This window comes from Aquarana catesbeiana, linkage group LG04 (genome assembly GCF_042186555.1).
Source record: "Aquarana catesbeiana isolate 2022-GZ linkage group LG04, ASM4218655v1, whole genome shotgun sequence".
In the NCBI taxonomy this organism is placed as follows: domain Eukaryota; kingdom Metazoa; phylum Chordata; class Amphibia; order Anura; family Ranidae; genus Aquarana; species Aquarana catesbeiana.
In genome coordinates this window covers 310,720,750-310,747,154 of record NC_133327.1, presented here as the reverse complement: position 1 = coordinate 310,747,154, position 26,405 = coordinate 310,720,750, and the positions used below count along the sequence as shown (strand labels likewise).

General features: G+C 44.5%; 1 protein-coding gene across 4 annotated transcripts in view; it reads left to right on the top strand.

Moving 5' to 3' along the window:
* SLC17A5 (solute carrier family 17 member 5) overlaps window positions 1–26,405 on the top strand; it is a 198,939-nt gene that overhangs the window by 67,506 nt on the left and 105,028 nt on the right. For 2 of the 4 annotated variants that reach the window (XR_012243890.1, XM_073626803.1), the window contains exon 1: window positions 6,710–7,062. The exons of 1 other annotated variant lie outside the window; for it this stretch is intronic. Coding sequence is in view for 1 of the 3 variants with exons in the window: in XM_073626803.1 (XP_073482904.1) it covers window positions 6,957–7,062 (106 nt within the window). In the remaining 2 variants the exon portion in view is untranslated. Of the gene's footprint in view, window positions 1–6,709; window positions 7,063–16,959; window positions 17,177–26,405 lie in introns of those variants that run through there. One more of the 4 variants, XM_073626805.1, reaches the window with a different exon arrangement.

Below are 26,405 nucleotides of genomic sequence, written 5' to 3'. Positions count from 1 at the left end.
ATACCTTATTTTACAGCGCCAATCAGCGCTCATGTGACCGGCTGTCTCTCTCCTCTCTGGGTCTGAGAGCCAGGCGGGCAGAGCTGAGAAACCCCCGCTGACGTCAGCCAGGAGGAGGAGAGGAGAGGAGGAGAGAGACAGCTGGTCACCTGACTGCCGAGCGGTGCTATAAAAAAAGGTATTCATTGGCGGATTTTTTTACAAAGCACATACAGTGTGGCACAGCATTTATTATAACAGAGGGGATTGTAACAACAACAACTTATGATACCAGCAGGAAGGGGGGGCACAGGTACTAGTTGACAGGCAGGGAGGGGAGGGTGGAAGAGGACAGAGGAGGACACAGGAGAGCAGAGAGCAGAGCTTTGGATGACGGAGGCACGTAAACTGACCTTGGTGTCAGGGCTCAGCAGCCATGATAAACCATGGTCAGTTTACATGGGGTATATCCAGGCAGGATCAGCCAGGTATTTCAGGTGATATGGGGGGGGGGCACGGTGCTGTATAGCATGCTTTAAGGGAACAGGCTCTGTTTTTCTTTCTTTTTTTTTTTTTTTTTTAGGCCCCTTTCACACTTATACGACTTGTCCCACGATTTTGTATTGCAAAATCGTATAACAAGTCATTCTCCATGATTTTCAATGACTACCATTCATATTGGCACGACTTTAAGTCGTGCCGACTTGAAAGTAGTCCCTGCACTACTTTGGTCCAACTTCTATGCGAGTTGTACTCCATAGACCTCAATGTTAAACCCTCAAGTAACATGCAAATCGTGCCTGAATAATATAGACACGATTTCAGTACGAATTTGTAAGCACAAGCCTGGCTCGCTGATCAGGAAAGAAAAACTTTTTTTCCTTTCGCAATGAGCGACAGGCAGTGCTGACAGCTGTCTGGTATGAATCATGAGGGGGAACGCCGTGCCAAGTTTTAAATGAAAAAAAATGGCGTGGGTTCCCCCCAGGGGCATACCAGGCCCTTAGGTCTGGTATGGATCATAAGGGGAACCCCCCCATGCCGAAAAATCGGCATGGGGTCCCCCCCCAAATCCATACCAGACCCTTATTCGAGCACGCAGCCCGGCCAGTCAGGAATGGGGGTGGGGATGAGCGACCCCCTCCTGGACCGTACCAGGCCACATGCCCTCAACATGGGGGGGTGGGTGCTTTGGGGCATGGGGGGCGCGCTGCGGGGCCCCCCCACCCCAAAGCACCTTGTCCCCATGTTGATGAGGACAAGGGCCTCTTCCCGACAACCCTGGCCGTTGGTTGTCAGGGTCTGCGGGCAGGGGGCTTATCGGAATCCGGGAGCCCCCTTTAATAAGGGGGCCCCCAGATCCCAGCCCCCCACCCTTTGTGAATGAGTATGAGGTACATCTTACCCCGACCCATTCACCTAGGGAAAAAAGTGTCAACGAAAAAACACACTACACAGGTTTTTAAAGTAATTTATTAGGCAGCTCCGGGGTCTTCTTCCGACTTCTGGGGTCTCTCCGGCGTCTCCTCCCAGTGTCCTGATCTTCTGCCGGCTCCTCCGCTATCTTCTGCAGCTCTATTGCTAGCGGTGGCCCGGACTTCTGCCTTCTGCCTTCTTCTTTTCTTCCAATGTTGACATGATGCTCTCTCCGGCTGGAATGCTCTCTGAGCGCTCCGCAATGGACTTATATAGAAGTACTGCTCCCAAATCGCGGTAAAATTGCTGCAAATCACTGTAAAATCACGGCAAAATAGCTGCCGCGAAATTGCGGTAAAATCGCGCGACTTTGAAGTCGTATAAGTGTGAAAGGGGCCTTAGGCCCCTTTCACACTTATACGACTTGTCCCGCGTATTTGTACTGCAAAATCGTATGACAAGTCATTCTCCATGATTTTCAATGACTACCATTCATATTTGCACGACTTTAAGTTGTGCCGACTTGAAAGTAGTCCCTGCACTACTTTGGTCCAACTTCTATGCGAGTTGTACTCCATAGACCTCAATGTTAAACCCTCAAGTAGTATGCAAATCATGCCTGAATAATATAGACACGATTTCAGTATGACTTTGTAAGCACAAGCCTGGCTCGCTGATCGGGAAAGGAAAACTTTTTTTTCCTTTCGCGATGAGCGACAGGCAGCGCTGACAGCTGTCTGGTATGAATCATGAGGGGGAACGCCGCGCCAAGTTTTAAATGAAAAAACCGGCGTGGGTTCCCCCCAGGGGCATACAAGGCCCTTAGGTCTGGTATGGATCTTAAGGGGAACCCCCTACGCCGAAAAATCGGCGTGGGGTCCCCCCCCAAAATCCATACCAGACACTTATCCAAGCACGCAGCCCGGCCGGTCAGGAATGGGGCTGGGGACGAGCGAGCGCCCCCCCCCTCCTGGACCGTACCAGGCCGCATGCCCTCAACATGGGGGGGTGGGTGCTTTGGGACATGGGGGGCGCCCTGCGGGGCCCCCCCACCCCGAAGCACCTAGTCCCCATGTTGATGAGGACAAGGGCCTCTTCCCGACAACCCTGGCCGTTGGTTGTCGGGGTCTGCGGGCGGGGGGCTTATCGGAATCCGGGAGCCCCCTTTAATAAGGGGGCCCCCAGATCCCAGCCCCCCACCCTTTGTGAATGAGTATGAGGTACATCTTACCCCGACCCATTCACCTAGGGAAAAAAGTGTCAACGAAAAAACACACTACACAGGTTTTTAAAGTAATTTATTAGGCAGCTCCGGGGTCTTCTTCCGACTTCGGGGGTCTCTCTCCGGCGTCTCCTCCCGGTGTCCCGATCTTCTGCCGTCTCCTCCGCTATCTTCTGCAGCTCAATTGCTAGCGGTGGCCCGGACTTCTGCCTTCTGCCTTCTTCTTTTCTTCCAATGTTGACACGACTCTCTCTCCGGCTGGAATGCTCTCTCAGCGCTCCGCAATGGACTTATATAGAAGTACTGCTCCCAAATCGCAGTAAAATCGCGGCAAATCACGGTAAAATCACGGCAAAATAGCCGCCGCGAAATCGCGGTAAAATCGCGCGACTTTGAAGTCGTATAAGTGTTAAAGGGGCCTAAGCCTCGGTTCACACTGGGGCGACTTGTCAGGCTACCTAGTCGCCTGACAAGTAGCGTCCTGTTCTGTGCAATGGAACCGTTCTAATCGGAGTGACGCAAGTCGCTCCGACTTAGAAAAAGGTTCCTGTACGACTTTGGGGGCGACTTGCATTGACTTCTATACAGAAGTCGTTTTGCAAGTCGCCGCTGAGTCGTGTCCTGGGTCGCCTGAGGCAGTCGCGCTGTAAGTTGTGCTGCCTCAGTGTGAACCGACCCTTAGGCAGATGCCTTCTCCAACGCTCCTTTCTTGACCAACGGAAGACTCAAAACGACATTTTCCACCACACTGTAACCTACTAGAGTCAGGAAAACGTTCAATAAAATCCTCTTTAATGTGTCCTCAAGAGATTTTATCCTCTGCACTCTCTGTGGGGACAGGATGAGTTCAGAGACCTTCCCCTTATAACTGTGGTCAAGGAGGGTTGCCAACCAGTAATCATCCTTCTCCTTTATGCCACGTATTCTTGGGTCCTTTCGCAGGCTTTGAAGCATGAGGTTGCTCATGCGCCTCAAATTTGCAGGCTTGAGAAGCAGACTCCTCGGGGTCACTCAGGATGACAGCATCTGGAACTTCCTCCTCCCAGCCACGTAATACTCCCAAGGGTCCTGGGGTTGGAAAGCCATCGCTAACATGATTGACACATGTCTTCCTCTTCTTCAAAGCCTATGAAAGTGCCAGAATCCTCCTCCTCGTCCTCCTCCCCTCTCTCCTCCTGTGTGTTCTGTGACATAGAAATGATGGTGTCTGCATAAAGTGGGCCTTGAGAGGAAAGGAAGTCCTCCTCTTCCTCCTGCTGCTCTGCCTCCAGTGCTCTGTCCATAATGCCACACAGAGTCTGCTCCAGCGGGAACACAACAGGGATTGTGTCATTGATGCATGCACTGTCACTGCTCACCATCCTTGTGGCCTCCTCAAATGGTGACAATACAGTGCATGCATCCTTAATGATCAGCTATTGGCGTGGGGAAAAAAAGCCGAGGCAGCCTGAGCCTGTCGTTGTGCCGTACTGACACAAGTACTCGTTGACGGCCCTCTGCTGCATGTATAGCTGCTGCAGCATTCCCAAAGTTTAGTTCCACCTGGTGGGCATATCACAAATCAGGCGGTTTACGGGCAGGTGGAAATTCTGCTGAATTTCAGCCAACCGAGCACTGGTTGTGTATGACCACCTGAAATGGCTACAGACTCTTCTGGCCTGCTTTAGTACATCTTGCAACCCTGGGTACATACTTAGGAAACGCTGCACCACCAAATTGAGGACATGTGCCAGGCACTTTCCCTGTCTAGGGGCAGACAGGAGGTTTGAGCCATTATCGGACATCACCAATCCTGGCTCCAGCTGGCGTGGTGTGAACCACCTCTGGGCCTGTCCTTGCAGAGCTGCAAGAATTTCTGCTCCGGTGTGGTTCCTGTCCCCTAAACAAACCAGCTGAAGCACTGCATGGCACCTTTTAGCCTGACTCTGGGAAAAGCCCTTTGAGCGCTTAGGGGGTACCTGATGTTCATAGGACAATTCTGCAGAGGAGGGCATGGAGGAGGAGGAGGAGGGGGCGTAGAGCTCACAGGTCTGGCATCATCACCAACAGCTGTATGGTGACATGGGGGCACAACAAGCTTCAGCACTGAGCCCTGTCCTGCATCCTTTCTAGTTGCAAGCAGCGTTACCCAGTGTTCTGTGAATGAAATATATCGTCCCTGCCCATGCTTGCTGGACCATGTGTCAGCAGTAAGGTGGATTTGACAGCTGACTGCCTTGCCCAACGATGCCAGAACATTGGGCAAGGCAGTCATCCCGCTTCAAGAAACGTTGTACTAGAGGGGCGTCTATATAGAAGTAGTGTTAGCTCAGAGTCTCCACTAAAGGGCGCGTCTGTATAGAAGTAGTGTTAGCTCAGAGTCTCCCCTAGAGGGCGAGTCTGTATAAGAAGTAGTGTTAGCTCAGTCTCCACTAGAGGGCGCGTCTGTATAGAAGTAGTGTTAGCTCAGAGTCTCCACTAGAGGGCGCGTCTGTATAGAAGTAGTGTTAGCTCAGAGTCTCCACTAGAGGGCTCGTCTGTATAGAAGTAGTGTTAGCTCAGAGTCTCCACTAGAGGGCGCGTCTGTATAGAAGTAGTGTTAGCTCAGAGTCTCCACTAGAGGGCGCGTCTGTATAGAAGTAGTGTTAGCTCAGAGTCTCCACTAAAGGGCGCGTCTGTATAGAAGTAGTGTTAGCTCAGAGTCTCCACTAGAGGGCGCGTCTGTATGGAAGTAGTGTTAGCTCAGAGTCTCCACTAAAGGGCGCGTCTGTATAGAAGTAGTGTTAGCTCAGAGTCTCCACTAGAGGGCGAGTCTGTATAAGAAGTAGTGTTAGCTCAGTCTCCACTAGAGGGCGCGTCTGTATAGAAGTAGTGTTAGCTCAGAGTCTCCACTAGAGGGCGCGTCTGTATAGAAGTAGTGTTAGCTCAGAGTCTCCACTAGAGGGCGCCTCTGTATAGAAGTAGTGTTAGCTCAGAGTCTCCACTAGAGGGCGAGTCTGTATAAGAAGTAGTGTTAGCTCAGTCTCCACTAGAGGGCGCGTCTGTATAGAAGTAGTGTTAGCTCAGAGTCTCCACTAGAGGGCGCGTCTGTATAGAAGTAGTGTTAGCTCAGGGTCTCCACTAAAGGGCGCGTCTGTATAGAAGTAGTGTTAGCTCAGAGTCTCCACTAGAGGGCGCCTCTGTATAGAAGTAGTGTTAGCTCAGGGTCTCCACTAAAGGGCGCGTCTGTATAGAAGTAGTGTTAGCTCAGAGTCTCCACTAGAGGGCGAGTCTGTATAAGAAGTAGTGTTAGCTCAGTCTCCACTAGAGGGCGCGTCTGTATAGAAGTAGTGTTAGCTCAGAGTCTCCACTAGAGGGCGCGTCTGTATAGAAGTAGTGTTAGCTCAGAGTCTCCACTAGAGGGCGCGTCTGTATAGAAGTAGTGTTAGCTCAGAGTCCCCACTAGAGGGCGCGTCTGTATAGAAGTAGTGTTAGCTCAGAGTCTTTAAGAAACGTTGTACTAGAGGGGCGTCTGTATAGAAGTAGTGTTAGCTCAGAGTCACCACTAGAGGGCGAGTCTGTATAGAAGTAGTGTTAGCTCAGAGTCTCCACTAAGAAGGCGAGTCTGTATAGAAGTAGTGTTAGCTCAGAGTCTCCATTAGAGGGCGCTTCTGTATAGAAGTAGTGTTAGCTCAGAGTCTCCACTAGAGGGCGCGTCTGTATAGAAGTAGTGTTAGCTCAGAGTCTCCACTAGAGGGCGCGTCTGTATAGAAGTAGTGTTAGCGCAGTGACTTCACTAGAGGGCGCGTCTGTATAAAAGTAGTGTTAGCTCAGTGTCTCCACTAGGGGCCGCGTCTGTATAGAAGTAGTGTTAGTGCAGTGTCTCCACTAGAGAGCGCGTCTGTATAGAAGTAGTGTTAGCGCAGTGTCTCCACTAGAGGGCGTGTCTGTATAGAAGTAGTGTTAGCGCAGTGTCTCCACTAGAGGGCGTGTCTGTATAGAAGTAGTGTTAGCGCAGTGTCTCCACTAGAGAGCGTGTCTGTATAGAAGTAGTGTTAGCGCAGTGTCTCCACTAGAGGGCGTGTCTGTATAGAAGAAGTAGTCAGTAGGTTTGGTTGCACAGAAGAAACAGTCTAGATTCCGGAGAATACACGGCGGTGGTTTGCTGTGCAGCTCGGTTGTATTGGTAGGCGTTGCCCTGTCCCCATAGTGTAGAATGAAGCCGTGTGAGGAGGAAGTATACCGGAAGGAGGTGCACACAGGAGAGAAGGGAAGGGCTCCCCTCACTCTGGGAGGAGTCTGCGGTGTGTGACTCAGGGATGGGACTTCCTAGCACGGGACCCGGCTAATTGTCGAATGTACACAGCGCTCACAGTCCACCATGAGGAGCTGGGGAAGTGACAGCGAGGAGGAGGAGGACCGAAGCCCCCTGCTGACTGAACACGAAGCGGTCCGGGGCAATATCCAGAATGTCCCCCCTGATAAAGGTACCGACCCATAGAAGACACAGCTGTGCCCAACACTACAGGCGGCAGTGTATATACAGCCATAGGGGGAGGAGCCGACTGTGCGATCATGTGACCGCTCACAAAGCACTACACATAGATCAGAGCCCCAGGATCTCTCACTTCTCACTGGGCTGTTTGTTACAGACACTTACTGTTTATAATGCTGTCATTTTACACAGTGCTTTACATATGTAGTGTACGGTCACATCAGTAAGCCCCCAAGGAGCTTGCAATCTAAAGTCCTCTAACACACACACACTTAGGCATGAACCAGCTAATCTACCAGCATATCTTTGGAGTGTGGAAGGAAAACCTACACAAGCACTGGGAGAACATACAAACTCCATGTAGATAGTGTCCTGTATGGAATCTACATTTGTTTTAGGGATGAGCGAGTGTGTTCAGATCCTAGTCCAAATCTAGCTGAGAGAGGAAGGTGTCATTGTACTGGGGCAATCATCTGTGGCTGGGGCATTACCAGCCCCACAGCCACTTGTATAACATGCAGGACAAGGAATGCCTCCTCTGTTAGAGCCCTTTCACACTGGGGCGGTTTGCAGGTGTTATTGCGCTAAAAATAGCGCCTGCAAACCGACCTAAAAGTGCCGCTGCTGTTTTTTCAGTGTGAAAGCCCGAGGGCTTTCACGCTGAAGCGGTGCGCTGGCAGGAGAGAGAAAAAACTCCTGCAAACAGCATCTTTGGAGCGGTGTATTCACCGCTCCTCTCCATTGAAATCAATGGGGCAGCGCAGCTATACCACGGCTATAGCGGCGCTATGCGAGTGGTTTTAACCCTTTTTCGGCCACCAGCAGGGGTTAAAACCGCACTGCTAGTGGGCGAATACCGCCGCTAAAACGACGGTAAAGCAGCGCTAAAAATAGCGCTGTTTTACCGCTGACGCCCCCAGTGTGAAAGGGGCCTTAATGACTGGCCCAGTACTGTGACATCTTCCTGGTGGGCTTGGACTAGGATCCAAACACACCTGAGCTCATCCCTAATGTGTGTGTGTGTGTGTGTGTGTGTATATATATATATATATATATATATACACACACACACTTTTTATATAGTTTCCCAGTGTTCTATTTAAAGGTAGATTTTTTTTTTTTTTTTTTTTTTTTTTTGTAACATGTTATACTTACCTGCTTTGTGAAGTGTTTTTGCACAGAGCAGCCCCAGTCTTCCTATTCTTGGGTCCCTCCACCAGCACTCCTGGCCTCTCCCTCCTGCCAAGTGCCCCCACAGCAAGCAGCTTGCTATGGTGGCACCTAAGCAGGCTCACTCCCGAGCCACTGCTCTGCGTGTCTATTCACACACAGCGTGGCTTGGCTCTACCCACACTCTCTCCTCATTGGCTGTGATTGACAGTAGCTAGAGCCAGTGGCTATCACTGCTGTCTCAGCCAATGAGGAGAGAGAGAGACCCAGGAGGTCGGAGGCTCTCATGCACATCGATGATTCAAGATGGGGCTTAGGTAAATTATAGGGAGGGCTGTTTCACACAGAAGGGTTTTTTACCTTCGTGTATACAATGTATGAAGGCAAAAAGCTTGAACCTTTACAACCACTTTAATGTTTGGTGGAGAATTTCCTTTGTACAAGCCACCTGTGACAGAAAAAGTAACGTTTGAGTTTAGAAACTGTAAATTCCCACTTTAGTCCTCCTATGTTTCCGTGTAATGGTACCTATACTCATGACAGCTGGCCAGTCTGGTTTATGACAGGTTTGAGGTACCAGCAGACAGTGCCCACAGGTTAGACAACCAGTTACTTGTGGTCTTCCCTCTGTAGGCGAGCATCAAAGGTGTGTGTTGCCCATCACTCCTTCAGCATAGGTATGGTAATCCCAACCAGGCTTAGATCCCAGCGCCATCTAGTACACGTGAGCATCTTTTAGCTGCATAGTGGAGGTTAAAAAAAAATCAGTAAATAAAGTCACATATAAAAAAAACCCTGATGTGATATCACATGCTCACAGAGAAGGATGTTATACCAGTGTGATAAGAATACCCGCAGACACTGCTTCAGTTCATAATTTAGACTGTGACTATTCCTTCTGAGCACTTCAAATCTACAATGAATGGTATGTAGAGCATGCCTTAAAATGACACTAAAGGTCAATTCAAGCGGCCCTCTTAAACTGACCCAATGCATCTCGAAACTTGACATGCCCGCCACAGAAAAATTTTGCTTCCATCTGATAACCCACTTTCTACATTCCATACTTTCCCGGGAATCGTTGCCCTTTATGAACAGTGGTGTTCCACGGCCATGGACATGAGGAAGGGGTATCTCCTTCGCATAGGATGCATTAAGGTGAAAAAATGGGAAGCTTTACAACCCCTTTAAACATGGTATTTTTCATTGTGGAATGGGCAGGAGATGATACAAGAAATACTGCATTTAACCTGTGTTGCCTCTTTTGAATATCCTCATTGTAGTAATATAGCTATGCTTAGTGACAGCTCAAACATATCTTAAAGGGATGCTTTGGCATATACAGTATTTGCTCAGGTTTTAGGCTGGGTTCACACTTGATTCGGATGCAGCTTGCAGCAGGGGTCTAGTGCGTCCCTGTTCTCCAATTCAGGTATGAATCGGGGCAGAATTTTTGCCTGAATTTGGCTCTGAAACAGAGCCAGAGACGCACAGCATTCCTGTGCAAGCCACTCCGCAGCCAACACGGAGATGTGTGAACTGGCTCCATAGAGAGCCAGTCACAATCTCCTGTAATGCGAATTGGATGCAGAAAAGGCCGCATCCAATTCGCACTAGTGTAAACCCAGCCTAAGTCAGGTGTTCACACTGGTGCGTGGAAAACACCACATGTGATTCATCACATACGATGTCTGTGCAGCGTGATTTGAACCATATATTTTGTATGGCTCAAATTGCATCGCATTCACACCAAAATGGTGTAGGACCCTTTTTTTTTTTTCTCCGCACCTAAACTGCATCACATGGTTGTGTTCACACCCATGTATTGCAATTCTGATAATCGTGCTGCGTTTTGTGATCTGTTTCAGGGTGTTGTTAATCTAACATTGACACCTGCAGCAGATCACATGGACGCCGTGTGATTGCCAAGCAGTGCGATGCAGGGAAATGCACCGAATCTTGTGCGTTTTTCGCATCAGTGTGAACCAGGGCTCACTGGTTTATTTTTATCAATGAATAAAATGGAAAGTGAGTGAACAGAAGCTAAATCCAAATCAAATTAATATTTGATGTGACCCCCCTTTTGCCTTCAAAACAGCATCAATTCTGCTAGATAAATTTGCACAGTTTTTTTGAAGGAACTTGGCTGGTAGGTTGTTCTTAACAACTTGGAGAACTAACCACAGATTTGTGGATGTAGGCTGCCTCAAATCCTTCTGTCACTTTTGCACAGTACTGAAAGTTATGCTGATATAATATATTATGTTAACAGTCTTTTGAATGTAATGCTTTTCCTGTTTGGCCTGGATTAACTTTATTAGCTAGCAGGTGGAGTCCACAACTTCTTTTTAACATGTTTTCCTTTATCTTTTTACAGCCTATGGGAACAAGCCTGTTTTTACAGGCCTCAGTAGCTTATGCTGAAACTGTAATTTATCCTTTATTGGACATCTGAGTCCAAAATTTCAGTGGGACTGACAAATGGACATCTATGCAGACTGTGTTTGTTGTGCTATCTCTTTTGCTGACCCTTGGTGTTCTCGAAATCCTTTGCCATGTATGAATTGTTTACTGTGTTTAGTAAAACACAGTGTGTATGTCTAGTAAATACAGACCTAAAAACAACTGGGCAAGCTGCAAGATGAGCATCTTCTTCCTGTCCTGCCAAATAGACCCCAATTTGCCTACAGAAAGGCACCTAATATAAAAAGTAAGGTAGCGCCCAGTAAACTTAAGACAATGCCTCTGCCTCCGGGTTACCATATACCTACTTTTTTAGCGATTTCTGGGATGCACCAATGCCGCAAGCCTCTCTGCAAGACTTGGGGCTTTGTGGCGCATGGCCAGAAAGACTTTTATGTAAAAGGCAAAACATATCAGATAAAAGGCTTTCATACCTGTTCCTCTGATTATGTTGTATACTGCCTTACATGTCCCTGCGGCCTATTCTATGTAGGACGAACCATCCGGCCATTGCGTAAACGCTTTGGCGAACATCGCCGCTTTATCACAGGTGGATTAGACAATCACAGTGTTCCCAAACACTACCTCCAATTCATTGATAAGTCCACGAATGGCCTTAAGGTATGGGTCATTGAGGCAATGCCTAGAGATCTTCCCTCAGCCAAACTTTACAGGAGATTGTGTCATAGAGAAATGTATTGGATCTTTCTATTAAATGTTTTAGCCCCTGGAGGGTTAAATGAAGATTTCAAAGTTAGTGCTATACTCTGATATTATATCTCTTTATTAATTTTAATATATATATATATTTTTTTTTTAATATCTGACACTCATCTATGCTTCTACTCATGTTACCACTCTACGCATATATGATTGTATGTGCTTATTTTTGCTTGTTTAGCATAAACATAGTTTATATCAAAAATAATTTCTACACATATATCCCACATCCCTTCATATTCAGCTCGCTACATATACCCTGTTTCCCCGAAAATAAGACCTAGCGTGATTGTCGGTGCTGGCTGCAATATAAGCCCTACCCCCCAAATAAGCCCTAGTTAAAGTCCTTGTAGGTCTTATTTTCAGAGTAGGGCTTATTTTCGGGGAAACAGGGTAGGGCTTATTTAGGGGGTAGGGCTTATATTGCAGCCATCACTGACAATCACACTAGGTCTTATTTTCGGGGAAACAGGGTATATGTATGCACGCTCGAATACAACCCATGAGCCTGTACAACGCATCCGTGCATGTTTTCATCACATGCTTTGAGCTCTGTTTTTAAATCTTTTCATTTCTCTATAGTTGATTATTAATGTTTGCCATTGTCTCCTTTTCTCATATATATATATATATATATATATATATATATATATATATATATATATATATATATATATATATATATATATATATATATATATACATACATACATACATACATACATACATACATACATACATACATACATACATACATACATACATACATATATATATATACATATATGTGTATATATATATATTACTTTGTATCATTTTCAGAAATGTTCTTATTGTTATTGTCCACTCCCTATTGTGTATTGCTGCGCCAGCCCACCGCCAGTATATATACCACATTTAGTCACTAGTATAGCCATAGGTTGAAAAAGGAACGATTGATGGTTCCGAAACGCGTCCCTTCTTGATGACGTCACATCTCCCCTCTGGCTTTGCGCTGCGGTCCAGGCTGGTTACAGAGTCTCTCAGTGGATGACATCATTTCCGGGTCCGTCTCCTTTCCTCGTTGACGACGCCGGCTTCACAGCGCTTTAGTGCTCCATCCTGCTGTGGACTGTGACGATTTCCACCAGTCATATCTATCCTCCTGAGGACTTCCGTCCACCGTGACCCCTTCCAATGCAGCCGTTCACCGTACTTATGATGTGCCTGATTACTACTTTCATTTTGTAAGTGTTTTTAACCCTGTGGGGGTATTAGACACAGCTTTTCTTCTACACTTAGAGGCGCCTTTCGTTTTGTTTATGTTTTTCATTTTTTTGGTGGCTCATGATAATTGTATGAAATATACAGCTAAATCTTTTCCTCTTTTTTGACTATTTTGGCTGTTTTTTTCTTTGCAAATAAAAAAAAAAGTAGAGATATCCTTACCATTTTTCAAAGAACGCCCAATTTCCTGAAAAAAATAATAGAATTCACTTGGCTACACAAAGTAGTTGCAATGGTACAGTTTTCCGAACTACCAACGTTGCAAAACTGGGTTCAGGCATTAAAGTGGATGTAAACCCCATTCATGAAATCTGACCTGAATCTGAGTGCTGTGTCTTTCTGCTGCTCCGTTCCTCTGTTATCAGCAGAGTCTTTTCTGACAAGCTCTCCGACACAGGAGATCAAAGCAGCTGGAAATTTGTGTCAGGGAGGGAACTTAGAGATAGATAAGCAGAGAGCTTGTCTATTCAGACTACAGCTCTGCAGGTTTCTTCATTCCTCTGCCTATGTGGAGGGGAGTGGTATGTGCCTTTCCTCCAATCAGCTGTCACACAGTGTATTTCTAGACTCCACGCCCACTGCTGGACGAGGACACAAGATTTCTAACACAATGTGCACTTTCTAAAGAATGTAGAAAGGGGAAGACAGTAGATATACATGTGAAACTTATGTAGTGGGATTTCTTTCATCTCTGTTTATTATCTGAGGCTGTTCATTTCACTGGGTATAGGAGAAGGTTTACATCCACTTTAAAATTATTTTACCTTCAGGCATTAATGGGTTAATATTGGCCTGTATGTCTTTCAGAGGAGGGCCTAAAAATTGGGTCTCCCTCTCGGAGTAGATCAAAGATGTGCAACTGACCTCTTCTGCATTAGAGATGCTTAAAGAGGGAGTCCACCTAAACCGCCTAAAAAAAAAAAAAAAAAAAAAAAAAAAAAATATTAAAAGCCAGCAGCTACAAATACTGCAGCTGCTGACTTTTAATAAATGGCCACTTACCTGTCCCAGGGTCCAGCGATGTCGGCAGCCAACGCCGAGAATCCGCTTGGTTCTCGGCAGCTGCTGCCGCCATCCTAGGTGAGGGAATCAGGAAGTGAAGCGTTGCGGCTTCACTTCCCGGTTCCCTACTGCGCATGCGCGAGTCGCGCTGCGCATCGTAACTGGTCCCCGCTATCTCCTGGGACCTGTGTGTTTCCCAGGAGACAGCGCGGAGGGACAGGAAGAGGCATAGACTCCCATGGGAGTCTATGCCAGAAGTGGGTGCAAATACCGGTCTTAGACAGGTATCTGCACCCCCCCCTCCCCCCTGAAAGGTGCCAAATGTGACATTGGAGGGGGGGAGGGTTCCGAAAAGCGGAAGTTCCATTTTTGTGTGGAACTCCGCTTTAATGAAGAACTCTCTCAATGCTTTTGCATGACTGTTACAGCATTTCTCAACAAATTAAGACCCAATTGAAGCTTCCTATATTACTGTATTGCATACAGACTACACAAACATTAATAAATGTGGGGGGCGTCTTTCATTTTTTTTTTTATTTCATTTTTTGCTGTAACAAGGGTTAAAATGCCCTGTGCTGAGAGTATAACTTTATACAGTTTTTTTTTTTTTTTTTTGTGTCAGTGTATATGCCCCAAGCAGTTGAAGAGAGTAGGAACATTCTAAACCCCTCTTGGGACAGGTAAGATGCAGATATTCTGTCTTCTGTTACTGTCATCACCTCTACGTGGCCAATGGATAAAAAAGTCCATTGTCTGGCTGATGTTTTAGGAGTTACTATAATGCCGCGTACACACGAGCGGACTTTACGGCAGACTTTGTCCTGCTGACTTTACGACGAACTTTCCGAATGAACGGACTTGCCTACACACGATCAACCAAAGTCCGACGGATTCGTACGTGATGACGTACGACCGGACTAAAACAAGGAAGTTCATAGCCAGTAGCCAATAGCTGCCCTAGCGTCGGTTTTTGTCCGTCGAACTAGCATACAGACGAGTGGACTTTTCGACCGGACTCGAGTCCGTCAAAAAGATTTGAAACGTTTCATTTCTAGGTCCGTCAAACTTTTGGGGAAAAAAAAGTCCGCTGGAGCCCACACACGATCGAATTGTCCGACGGACTCCGGTCCGCCGAACCAAGTCTGCCTTAAAGTCTGGTCGTGTGTACGCGGCATAATAGTTTGGGCCCCCCTCTTGAAACATCCAACCTGCGTATTAAAATTCTATATATTCTAGTACACAGTATATTAGAGCTGCACAATTCTGGATAAAATGAGAATCACAATTTTTTTGCTTAGAATAAAGATGACGATTCTCTTGGCGTAACATCTTTCACATTATACAAAAAAATTGGGCTAACTTTACTGTTTAGTTTTTTTTTTTTTAATTCATTGAAGTGTATTTTTTCCCCAAAAATTGCGTTTGAAAGACCGCTGCGCAAATACAGTATGTGTATATATGTGTGTGTGTGTATGTATATATATATATATATAATATGTGTGTGTGTGTGTGTGTGTGTGTGTGTATATGTTTGGGGGTTCTAAGTAATTTTCTAGCAAAAAATGCTGATTTTTAACTTTTAAGCAACAAGTCTCAAAAAAAGTTTAGTCTTTAGTCCTTTCACACGGTCGGATTCCGCTAGCTCAGTGGGGGATCGCTTTGTGGATCCCCGCTGAGCAGGCAGATGACAGGTCTCTACTCACTGTGCAGGGACGGACCTGTTAGAGCCCCGCTGTTCTCTATGGGAAGATCGGATGAAAACGGACAGCATGTCTGTTTTAATTCGAACCGCTGGACGGATGGTGAACATATCGCCATCTGTCTGCTTTGAGCAGATCTTGTCGGATCAGATGGCAGGTGGGTGTCAGCTGACACATCGCTGATATCGCCTGCCCATATAAGTCAATGAGTGGCCCCACCTAAAAAAAAAAAAGGGACAGGCGGATCTTTGCGGGCCGATGGTGTAAAAGGGGCCCTACAGACCGAAATTCATTCCTTTTTAGATTTACTAAAACTGGAGAGTGCAAAAATCTGATGCAGTTCTGCATAGAAACCAATCGGCTTCCAGGTTTTATTGTCAAAGTTTAATTGAACGAGCTCAAGTTAGAAGCTCTTTGGCTACTATGCACAACTGCACCAGATTCTGAGTTCTCCAGCTTTAGTAAATCTCTGCCATTGCATCTCTTCTCTTCTTTATCTTTCTGCACTGAGAAATGATGATAAATTTGTCACTTTTTTTTTTTTTTTTTTTTTTGACAGCTCGGCTCTGCACTGTTTACTAGGGCTGGGGAAAAAATCGATTAAAATCTTGAAACGAGTTGAGAGGTCAAATCGATTCAAAATTTAAGCAATTCGATTTTTTTTTTTTTTTTTACCGCGCTGGTCCTGAGGAGCAGCGGGCAGGAGTTTTTAGGCGAGCCGCGGCTACGGCCTAGTCCGCGGCTTCAACTTAGCCCACAAGGCCGGATGCCATTGACTAGGCCGAAGCCGCGGCCTAGCCTAAAAACACCTGCCTGCAGCACCCCAGGACCGGCGCCGGTTCTGAGGAGCTGCGGGCAGGAGTTTTTTTTTTTTTTTTTTTTGGTTTTTTGTTTTTTTTTTTTTTTTTTAGAAAATCGCCCAGCCCTACTGTTTTACATAGAATCACCGAAATAGCTGATTAGCATCGTGAGGGGGGTTGAATCGAGATCACGATTTTTTAACGATTAATCGCGCAACTCTAAGTATATATGTCCTTTGCTGGTGAAACTGTATCCTTTTTAGCCAACTTCCTGTTCTGTGGAACTCGAATATTTCTTTCATGTTGTTTACTGAAGGAAATCAAGTCTGCCTATACAAAAGAACATTGTGCTGCAGTTTTCTTGCTGAGTTTGCTGTAATTCTAGTTATGATGCAACAGCATCTCTCCTCTCTTATTGCATTCACATGCCATACATTATAATAATTAAAAAAGGTCCATCCAGGGGCCCACAAAGCATTTATGCAGGTGCTCCAGAGCCCTCTAGGACTTGGGAGGGGGGGGCACAGATATTTGCGTACAACTGCCTGTTCAGATCAGTGAGAGGCTGCAGATGGATGTGTACCTGTGAATGCAGACAACTTTTGTCCAGGGTTGTTTCCTCATCCTAAAGGAAACAAACCAATCAGTGCTTTCCCCACCCTAGGAAGATTTTACTTTTATTTTATTTTTATTTTTTTTTTTTTTATTTCATACTTTTTTTTTTTTTTTTTCCAGATGACTTCAGGCTGGTCACATAATGTGAAGCTGTGGGCGATCCTAAAAAGTGCAGAGTACTGCGCTGACACAGTGACACGAGCGCCACTCTGCAGTATTTGTATGTGGGTGCAGAGCAGGATAATGCCCCTCTTGGAGTGAAGGTTCATGTGCTCACAAGATATTTCTGGGGGATGTTCAGCCTGGAAGACCAAGGACTTTTAGTGGCATAAAGGGGCACAGTACTGGAGGGGACAGTACCGGAGAGGAGGTGAGTATTGCAGCCAGAGCTGCTTCTTTGTTTTAAACCCTTTGCCCTATTGAATTTTGTCTGGAGCTGGATTTTAATAAAGTAGAACTAAAACTCTCCTATCCTTTACAGCCAAGGAAGCTGCCATCTTGCCCTCTGTTTGATCTATCACTATCATGGTGTTGCACATTTTAATTTGTTATGACACCAACCATTTGATGACTTGACAGTTTGGTTTGACATTTGTTATTCATGGCATGCCTTGGATGTAACTGTTTTGAGAAACAGATAAATCAGTTAGGCCTCTTTCACACTGGGGTGGTGGGTGCGTTGGCGGTAAAGCGCCGCTATCTTTAGCGGCGCTTTACCGTCAATTTTGCGGCGCTATTCGGCCACTAGCGGGGCACTTTTACCCCCCCACTAGCGCCAGAGAAAGGGTTAAAACCACCCACAAAGCGCTGGCATATAGCCGCGCTGCCCACTGATTTCAAAGGGCAGGAGCGGTATACACACCGCTCCAAAGATGCTGATAGCAGGACTTTTTTTAGCATTCTGCCAGTGCACTGCTCTAGTGTGAAAGCCCTCGGGCTTTCACATTGGAGAAACGGGAGCGGCTCTTTCAGGGCGCTTTGCAGGCGCTATTTATAGCGCTGTAGCGCCTGCAAAGCGCCCCAGTGTGAAAGGGGTCTTACTGTGGCTGAGCAGCCACTCTGTGCCAGATCATGTACCTAGTACATGATGTGACACTTCCGGGCCTGAGGAGCACGCGTCCCCGGTGACCCGCTCCCACTGTGATCACACACTGCGGGAGCCCAGCGGCAGGTACCGCAGACTTGATGTCCACTGGCACCCACCGATTACACAGGTAGAGCGACAATGTAATGTAAACAAGGCAGATTGTCATTCTGTCAGAAGAGAACGTATTGATCCTGTGTTTCTGCAAAGCAGGAACATGGATCTTTGTCTTCCCCTAGTCAAAGCACCTCCCCCACAGTGAGTAAGTGCAACCTAGGCACACAGTTAACCCTCTGATCGCCCTGATGTTAACCCCTTCTTTGCCAGTGTCATTGGTACAGTGACCGTGCATATTTTTAGCACTAATCACTGTAATAATGGTCCCCAAAAAAGTGTCAGGTGTCTGATTTGTCTGCCGCAATATCGCAGTCCTGCTATAAAAATATCCCATAGTTTGTTGTTATAACTTTTGCGCAAACCAATCAATATACGCTTATGGGGAATTTTTTACCAAAAATATGTATCAGAATACATATTGGCCTAAATTGATGAAGACATTTGATTTTTATTGGATGTGTTTTAGAGCAGAAATTAAAGATTGTTTTTTGAGAAAAAAAAAATTGTCGGTCGTTTTTTTTTTTTTTTTTTTTTTTTTTTTTATAGCTCAAAAATAAAATGCACCAAAAGAAAGCTCTATTTATGGGAAAAAAAGGACATGCATTTTATTTGGGTACAGCGCCGCACAGCCACTCAATTGTCAGTTAAAGTAATGCAGTGCTGTATCGCAAAAAAAATGACCTGGTCAGGATGTGGTTATCTGTTGAACTGTTTTATTTTTTATTTATTTTGTGAACAAAGTCCACTGTCTGGCAGTTTTATTTATATTCCTTCCATGAAAGAAGAGTTGTAATAAAAGGACTGTATATGGACCTTGAAATACTAAAATACTCCTTTATGTATTCCCACTACCAGTCAGTTCATGCGTGTGTTGATAATTGCATTAAGGAACTGTCAGATATACTGTGGAGAGGTCATTTGCTTGTGCGTCATGAATAAAATTAGGTTGTCTGTTTTTCTATTAAACTTTTTTCATAAAATGATTTTTAAAAAAGGGGTGAGAAGCAGGATGACACTAGACTTAAAACTTGGATTGCCATCATCTCAAACAAGCAAATGGTAATCAGAAAAATAACTAGGGATTTTATAGGACGGCACCTAAGGACATAAATTCAATACATTTTTTAAAAAAATCCAGATTTATTATTCACGTCATATAAAAGCTTAAAGTGATACTAAAGTCTCGTTGTTTGTTATTTTTAATGAAAAAAAAAAAATGTTATACTTCCCTGTCCTGTGTAGTAGTTTTGCACAGAGCAGCCCCGATTCTCCTCTTCTCGGGTCCCTGTGCTCCTGGCCCCTCCCTCCTGTTGAGTGCCCCCACAGCTTGCTATGGGGGCACCTGAGCTGAGCCACAGCTCCCCGTGTCCATTCGGACATGGAGATGTGGTCTGGGCCTGCCCCCTTTCTCTCATTGGCTCACTGACTTTGACAGCAGCGGGAGCCAGTGGCGCCATGCTGTTGTTTCAGCCAATGAGGAGGGGAGTCCCGGACAGCCGACTCTCTCATGGAACATCGCTGAATCTAAATGGAGCTCAGGTAAGTATTAGAGGGAGTTGATGGAGGCTGCTGCACACAGGCTTTTTATCTTAATGCATAGAATGCATTAAGATTAAAAAAAAGTCTTCTACCACTTTAAAAGAATCCCATATTGTCTACAGTCTGTCAGCCTTTCTCAACCCTTTGAACACAGAGGAACCTTTGAAATAACTTTCCGGTCTAAGGGAACCCCTACTAAAACTGACTATATCTACAACTCGTGATGCGTTAGTGTGATGGTCCGTGGGATAAATGGTCCTTACACTTGTGGTCATTGGGAAGAATTACCTCCTTTACAGGTAGATAAAAAGATCAGTGATGTCAGTGAGAACTTATCTAAGAGGCAGAAATTGTTTATAGAAGCCCTAGCAACCTCTGAAGGAACCCTAAGGTTGAGAAACCCTGGTCTATGTGTTGACTCAATCTGTTACCTGTGAAATGAAACGCTCGGTTTAAAAAAAAGAATATTGTATTATGCCAGGGCTTGACAAATTTGCTTGGAATCTAGGAGCCAGCTAAAAAAGTTAGGAGCCAGGTTTTTTTTAAATGACCGACAAAGCTTTATTTTCAATATAAAAAATAAGTAATCTTAAATTTTCACAGACTGCCCCGCTAGAGGCCCGAATAGCGTCACTAAAACGACGGTAAAGCAGCGTTAAAAATAGCGCCGCTTTACCGCTGCCGCCCGCCGCGGCTCGGTGTGAAATGGCTCTAAGGGTCCGATCAGGTCCGCCTGAAAAACAGACAGGCGAACCTGATCAGACAGCCCGTGTGAAAGGGGCCAAGCAGGGAGATAACAAATAAATTCATTTTAATTAGGAAAAAAATAAACAGTTTTTATATAAATAAATAAAAATAAAAGCTATTACGAAAAAAAAAAATGCTATCCCCACATTCACTTCCTTCTCTTCACTTTGGGAAGGAGATGGGCGGGCAGTGAAAACAGGCAGGTATTTCACATTAGCATTGCTGGTTGTAATACCGACGGCCACAAAGATGGGGCCAGATTCCAGAAGGACCGAAGAAGGCCGCAAAGCCGCGGCCTCAATTACCGGCCGGCGCGGCCCGATGCGATCGCACTGGGGGGGGGGGGGGGGACGGAGTCCGCACAGACAGGATACCCCCAGCTGTGCCGCCCCAGGCGCCAGGTCGCTAATTCTAGTCGCAAATGCGACCTGGCGCCCGGGGTTTGTCGAGCCCTGTATTATGCAATGTATGTGATTGTTTTACATTTTTATATGATGGGATTAATCTGGAAGTATTTTATATATTTATGTGAAAGTCTCTTTCTTTTTCTCCTTTTAATATATTCACTCAGCTGTGATTTACTGTAATGCCCTGTACACACGGTTGGACATTGATCGGACATTCCGACAACAAAATCCTAGGATATTTTCCAACGGATGTTGGCTCAAACTTGTCTTGCATACACACGGTCACACAAAGTTGTCGGAAAATCCGATCATTCTGAACGCGGTGATGTAAAACACGTACGTCGGGACTATAAACGGGGCAGTAGCCAATAGCTTTCATCTCTTTATTTATTCTGAGCACTTTGTGCTTCGGATTTGTGTACACACGATCGGAAATTCCGACAACGGATTTTGTTGTCGGAAAATTTTAAAGCCTGCTCTCAAACTTTGTGTGTCGGAAAATCCGATGGAAAATGTGTGATGGAGCCCACACACGGTCGGAATTTCCGACAACAAGGTCCTATCACACATTTTCCCTCGGAAAATCCGACCGTGTGTACGGGGCATTAGTCTAACCGCATACACCACATCCACATTTTGGGTAGACTAAGAAAAGATTAGAACATGTTTTGGGTTTTCACTTACTCTAGGACTCTGTAAGGCCTGGTTCACACTTATGCAGTTTGCTTTTGATCTGTTTCTGCTTTTTGCACATGCGTTTTTGATGCTTTTTTTTTTTTTTGGCCAATTTGTTGTTGAGTGGATTGAAAAATGCAAATCGTGGCAAAAACTCACTACATTTCTGCCGCTTCTCCATTGAAGTCTATTGAACCAAAAATGCATCATGTTGCTTTTAAAAGGGTGGAACTGTTGCTAGCAAAACTAGAAGTGAGAGAAAATGCATTTACACCTGAGAATTTCGTGCCATTCATTGTTAATGACACCCCAAACGCAGCAAGCAGCCGCACATTAAACTCACACAAAGTTCAATGCCAAAAAAGGTACATGAGCTACTTTGGTGTGCGTAGGACAGCCCATTGAAATTAGTGTTCTGCCCTATGCGTGTAGCACCAAAAAGCACATAAAAATACGAGTACATGAAATGTTAGATGTGAACCTAGCACCATGTTGCACCAGATAGTAGTAAAAACCCTACAGACGTTCTAATCCTTTCCCACGCTATCTAAAACAAGAAAAAAAGTATTAGGTTTGAGATACAATTTAAGATATTTTAGGTTTTTTTTTTTTCTTTTTTTTTTTTTTTTTTCTTTTTGCCTTTTTGTCACACTTAAATGACTCAGCTTATCAAACTAATTTTAATATTAGACAAAGATAACCAGAGTAAATACAAAATTCAGTTTTTAAATGATTTCATTTATAAAGGGAAAAAATCTGTCCAAACCTGCCTGGCCCTATGTGAAAAAGTAATTGCCCCCTAAACCTAATAACTGGTTGTGTAACTCTTGGCGGCAACAACTGCGATCAAGCGTTAGCAATATCTGCCAATGAATCTTTCACATCACTGTGGTGGAATTTTGGCCCACTCTTCTTTGCAGAATTGTTGTAATTCAGCCACATTGGAGAGTTTTCCAGCATGAACGGCCTGTTTAAGGTAATGCCACAGCATTAGACTGACTAGACCACTCCAAAACTTTCATTTTTGTTTGTTTTTTTTTTTTGAGCCATTTAGAGGTGGTTTTGCTGGTGTGTTTAGGTTCATTGTCCTTCTGCATAACCCAAGTGCGCTTGAACTTGAGTTCACGAACTGATGGGTGGACATTCTCCTTCAGGATTTTCTGGTAGCGTGCAGAATTCATGGTATCATCATTTATGGTAAGTCTTTCAGGTCCTGAAGGTGCAAAGCTGCCCCAGACCATCACATTACCACCACCATGTTTGACTGTTGGTATGATGTTCTTTTTATAAAAAGCGGTGTTCGTTTTAAGCCAGATGTAATGGGACGCAGGCCTTCCAAAAAGTTAAACTTGTGTCTCATTAGTACACAGATTATTTGTCCAAAAGTCTTGGGGATAATCAAGGTGTTTTTGGCAAATGTGAGACGAGCCTTTGTGTTCTTTTTGGTCAGCAGTGGCTTTCGCCTTGGAACTATCCCATGGATGCCATGTTTGCCCAGTCTCTTGTTTATTGTTGAATCTTGAACACTGATCTTAAAGCAGAGTTCCGACTAAAAAAAAAAAAAATTTAAAGTCAGCAGCTACAAATACTGCAGTTGCTGACTTTTAATAATTAGACTCACCTGTCCCAGGGTCCAGCGATGCGGGATAACGAAGCCCCGCTCGTCTCCCCCTCCTCTCTTCGGCGTCGGCATTGTCACTTTGGGCGCCCAACTGTGGCTTCAAAGCCAAGCACGCACTGCGCATGCGTGAGCTGCGCTGTGACTGGCGGGGCAATCATCTGGGACCTGTGACGTGTCCCAGATGATTGCAGAGAGGGAGGGGGAGAGGTGAACTTCCAGCGCCATGGTGCCCCGGGAGGAAGTGGGAACTGGAACCCTCTAACAAGAGGGTTTCCGCTCCCCCCACAAGAAAAAAGGACATGCCAAATGTGGCATGTCAGGGGGTCACCTTCCCTTAAAGCAGAAGTTCCATTTTTGGGTGGAACTTTGCTTTAAGTGAGGCCTGCAGTTCTTTAGATGTTGTTCTGGGTTCTTTTTATGACCTGAACGAGTCATCGCTGTGCTCTTGGAGTAATTTTGGTAAACTGACCATTCCTGGGAAGGTTCACCATCGTTCCAATTTTTCTCTATTTGAGGATAATGGCTCTCACTGTGGTTAGCTGGACTCCCAATGCCTTAGAAATGGCCTTGTAACCCTTTCCAGACTGATGCATGTCAATTTCTTTGGTTGGTATGATGTGTTTTGTGTTTCTTTTTGAGATCTTTTAGCATGCTTCGCTTTGTCAGATAGCTTCTATTTTAAGTGATTTCTAGATTCAAAAGGTCTGGCAGTAATCCAGCCTGGTTGGCAAGTGGAAATCGGCTTTCCAAAAAATGTGGTTAATCACAGTTCATTCATGGTTTAGCAAGGGGGTAATTACTTTTTCACACAGGGTCAGGTAGGTTTGGACAGCTTTTTTCCCTTAATAAATGAACTCATGCTTTAAAAAAACTGCTTTTTGTATTTACTCGGGTAATCTTTGTGTAATAAAATTTGTTTGATCTGACTCATATAAGTATGACAAATAGGCAAAAAATAAAAAAATCAGGAAAGGGGAAAATACCTTTTATACAGAACTATATATATTATTTGCCAATATCTTTTTTTGGTAACTACAATATCTTTAATTGTACACTTTCACAGAACTGTACATTAATAGTGATCCTAAGTCCCTGAAACATTTTATTTTTTTAATGAAGAATTGAGTATGAGCTGCTGATATATTTTGTGTGTGTGTGTATAATTTTATATATATATAATTTTATGTGTGTACAGTGAGAGCCAGTTCCTGCCACATCCTCGTATAATGGGGAAGATTATTTCCATTCTGTATATGGTATAACCGGCAGCACAGTGCTTTTGTAAGCATGTAAAATTGTATCTAAACTGGCAGAAAATTAGCATTTTTTTTTTCCCTAGCTGTGGAATACATAAACCAGAAATAGCTATTCAGTAAGACTGCTGCTTACTATCTAATTTAGTATCCTTTTCCTGTTTGCTGTTTTATCTAGCCCACCATAATTGTATTATCATTAACTGACACTATGCAACTATCAGAGATAAAACCTTCCAGTGCAGACTGTCTTTTCAGCAGCAGCGGTTGATGATTTCACCATCTTGTACATTGTGTGGTCATAGACTGGTGTGGTACTATGTGGTCACTTGACTGGTATGGTATGTACTAATTAAATATGTTCATTTTTAGGCTAGTATGGTGTGCACACGGAGTGGTTAATGGGTGAGACAGCATAAATATGGTGGTAAATGGCAGCTATTATAGTAGTTGTATGATAGGCTTTGTATTTATTATTATTATTATTATTATTATTATTATTATACAGATTTATATAGCGGCAACAGTTTACGCAGCACTTTACAATATAAAAGGGAAACAATACAGTTCTAATACAATAAAATACAAGAGGATTAAGAGGGCCCTGCTCAGAAGAGCTTACAATCTAATATTGAAGTTATCCTGTTATTTTACATCCACAGCCTGGTAAATTTTGTGTGGTTGGGACAATTTAACATGTTTTAGTATATTGGTCTGTGTTTGGGTGAATATTAATCTTGCCTCCTTATGTTTGCATACATATGAAGGTCTCTTCAACTTTGTAGAGGCAGTGTATATGGGGATTGTGTATGCCTATGTTGTCTGACTGTGAGTGCATGTATGCAGGCTGTTCTCTGTGTATCAGTCTTTCATGTTGCCAGCAGGCTTTTCAAACATTAAAGCGACCTGCCGCCAACTTAGAACATTTTTGATAAAGCACAAAAAATCAAGTATTTTAAATGTTTACTAGCAGCATTTCATTCAATAAATCGTTTTTTTTTTCACTCTGTGTGTCTTTTGAACTGCTAGAAAATTTGACTAGGCGTTTCCCCAAAACAACTCCACTTAATGCTTGTCAAAGTCCTCTCCTCTGTTGAGAGTGTTTAATTCCTTTCTGAGCTGGCCCAGCTCCTCCACCCCTCACTTCCTTACACAACTTTTATTGTTGCAGCAGGGGGGGAGGAGTGAAGGGGAATACTATGGTGTCAGTTGAATGACATCCCTTCTAACATTGTGGCTCTCAGTAGCAGTTTCAGGGCTTTTGAATGTCTAAACAAGGCAGGCTTTTACAGGTAAATAACATGAATAAAATGTTAAATGCACATATAATCTTATGGAAAGATTTTAGTTGAAATGGTCTGTGAAGCATTTATGCAAAAACATCAACAAGTCTCCAGGCCACATTTCTGAAATATACTCTGAAACGTGATAAACTAACATGCATAGTAAAGTGGGGGCGGATTTAGGCTAAGACATAGGGCTCATGTACACTGCAGCTAAAAAAAAAAAAAAAAAAAAAAAGCTGCTTTTACAGGCATTTGAGCTTTTATTTCAGCTTGAAGAAGCTTGTACCTTTTTGGGCTCTTTTGCAGATTTTTATTGAGCTCCTTTTGAGCTTTTTTGAGCATAAGCGTTTTTTTTTCACAAACCCTCCCCTCAACTTATTTATTTTTGTGTGTGTGTTTTTGAGCTTTTTCATGCTCTATCTTGCTTTTTCCACACATTTTTGCGTGTTTTTTTCTGCTCGATAGCTCCTCTCAAAAATGCGAGGTTGGTGAGGGTTTTTTCTGCCTGTAGGAGCATATGTCTGTGAACTCCAGAAAAAGCCATAGTGTGCATGGACACACTGGCTAACATGAAGGGGAGTTTCCAGGCAGAAAAAATAAGAGCTTAAAAAAGCTCAAGCCTGTAGGAGGCACTTTTTTGAGCTTCTTAGAGCTGCAGTGTGCATGAGCCCTTAGATCCTAATGAGTGGAAACAAATGGCCCTTCTGGCCTCTCTTCTTTTTTTATTTTTATAACATGCTTTTAAGATGGCACATGGTGCTTCGAAAAATGTCTTCTGTCCCAGGTGCCTCCACTAAGTTCAAGGGATGTGGACAGAAGGGCATGGAAAATCACTTATGGTGGACATGCCCAAGAGTCAAGAGAATTCTG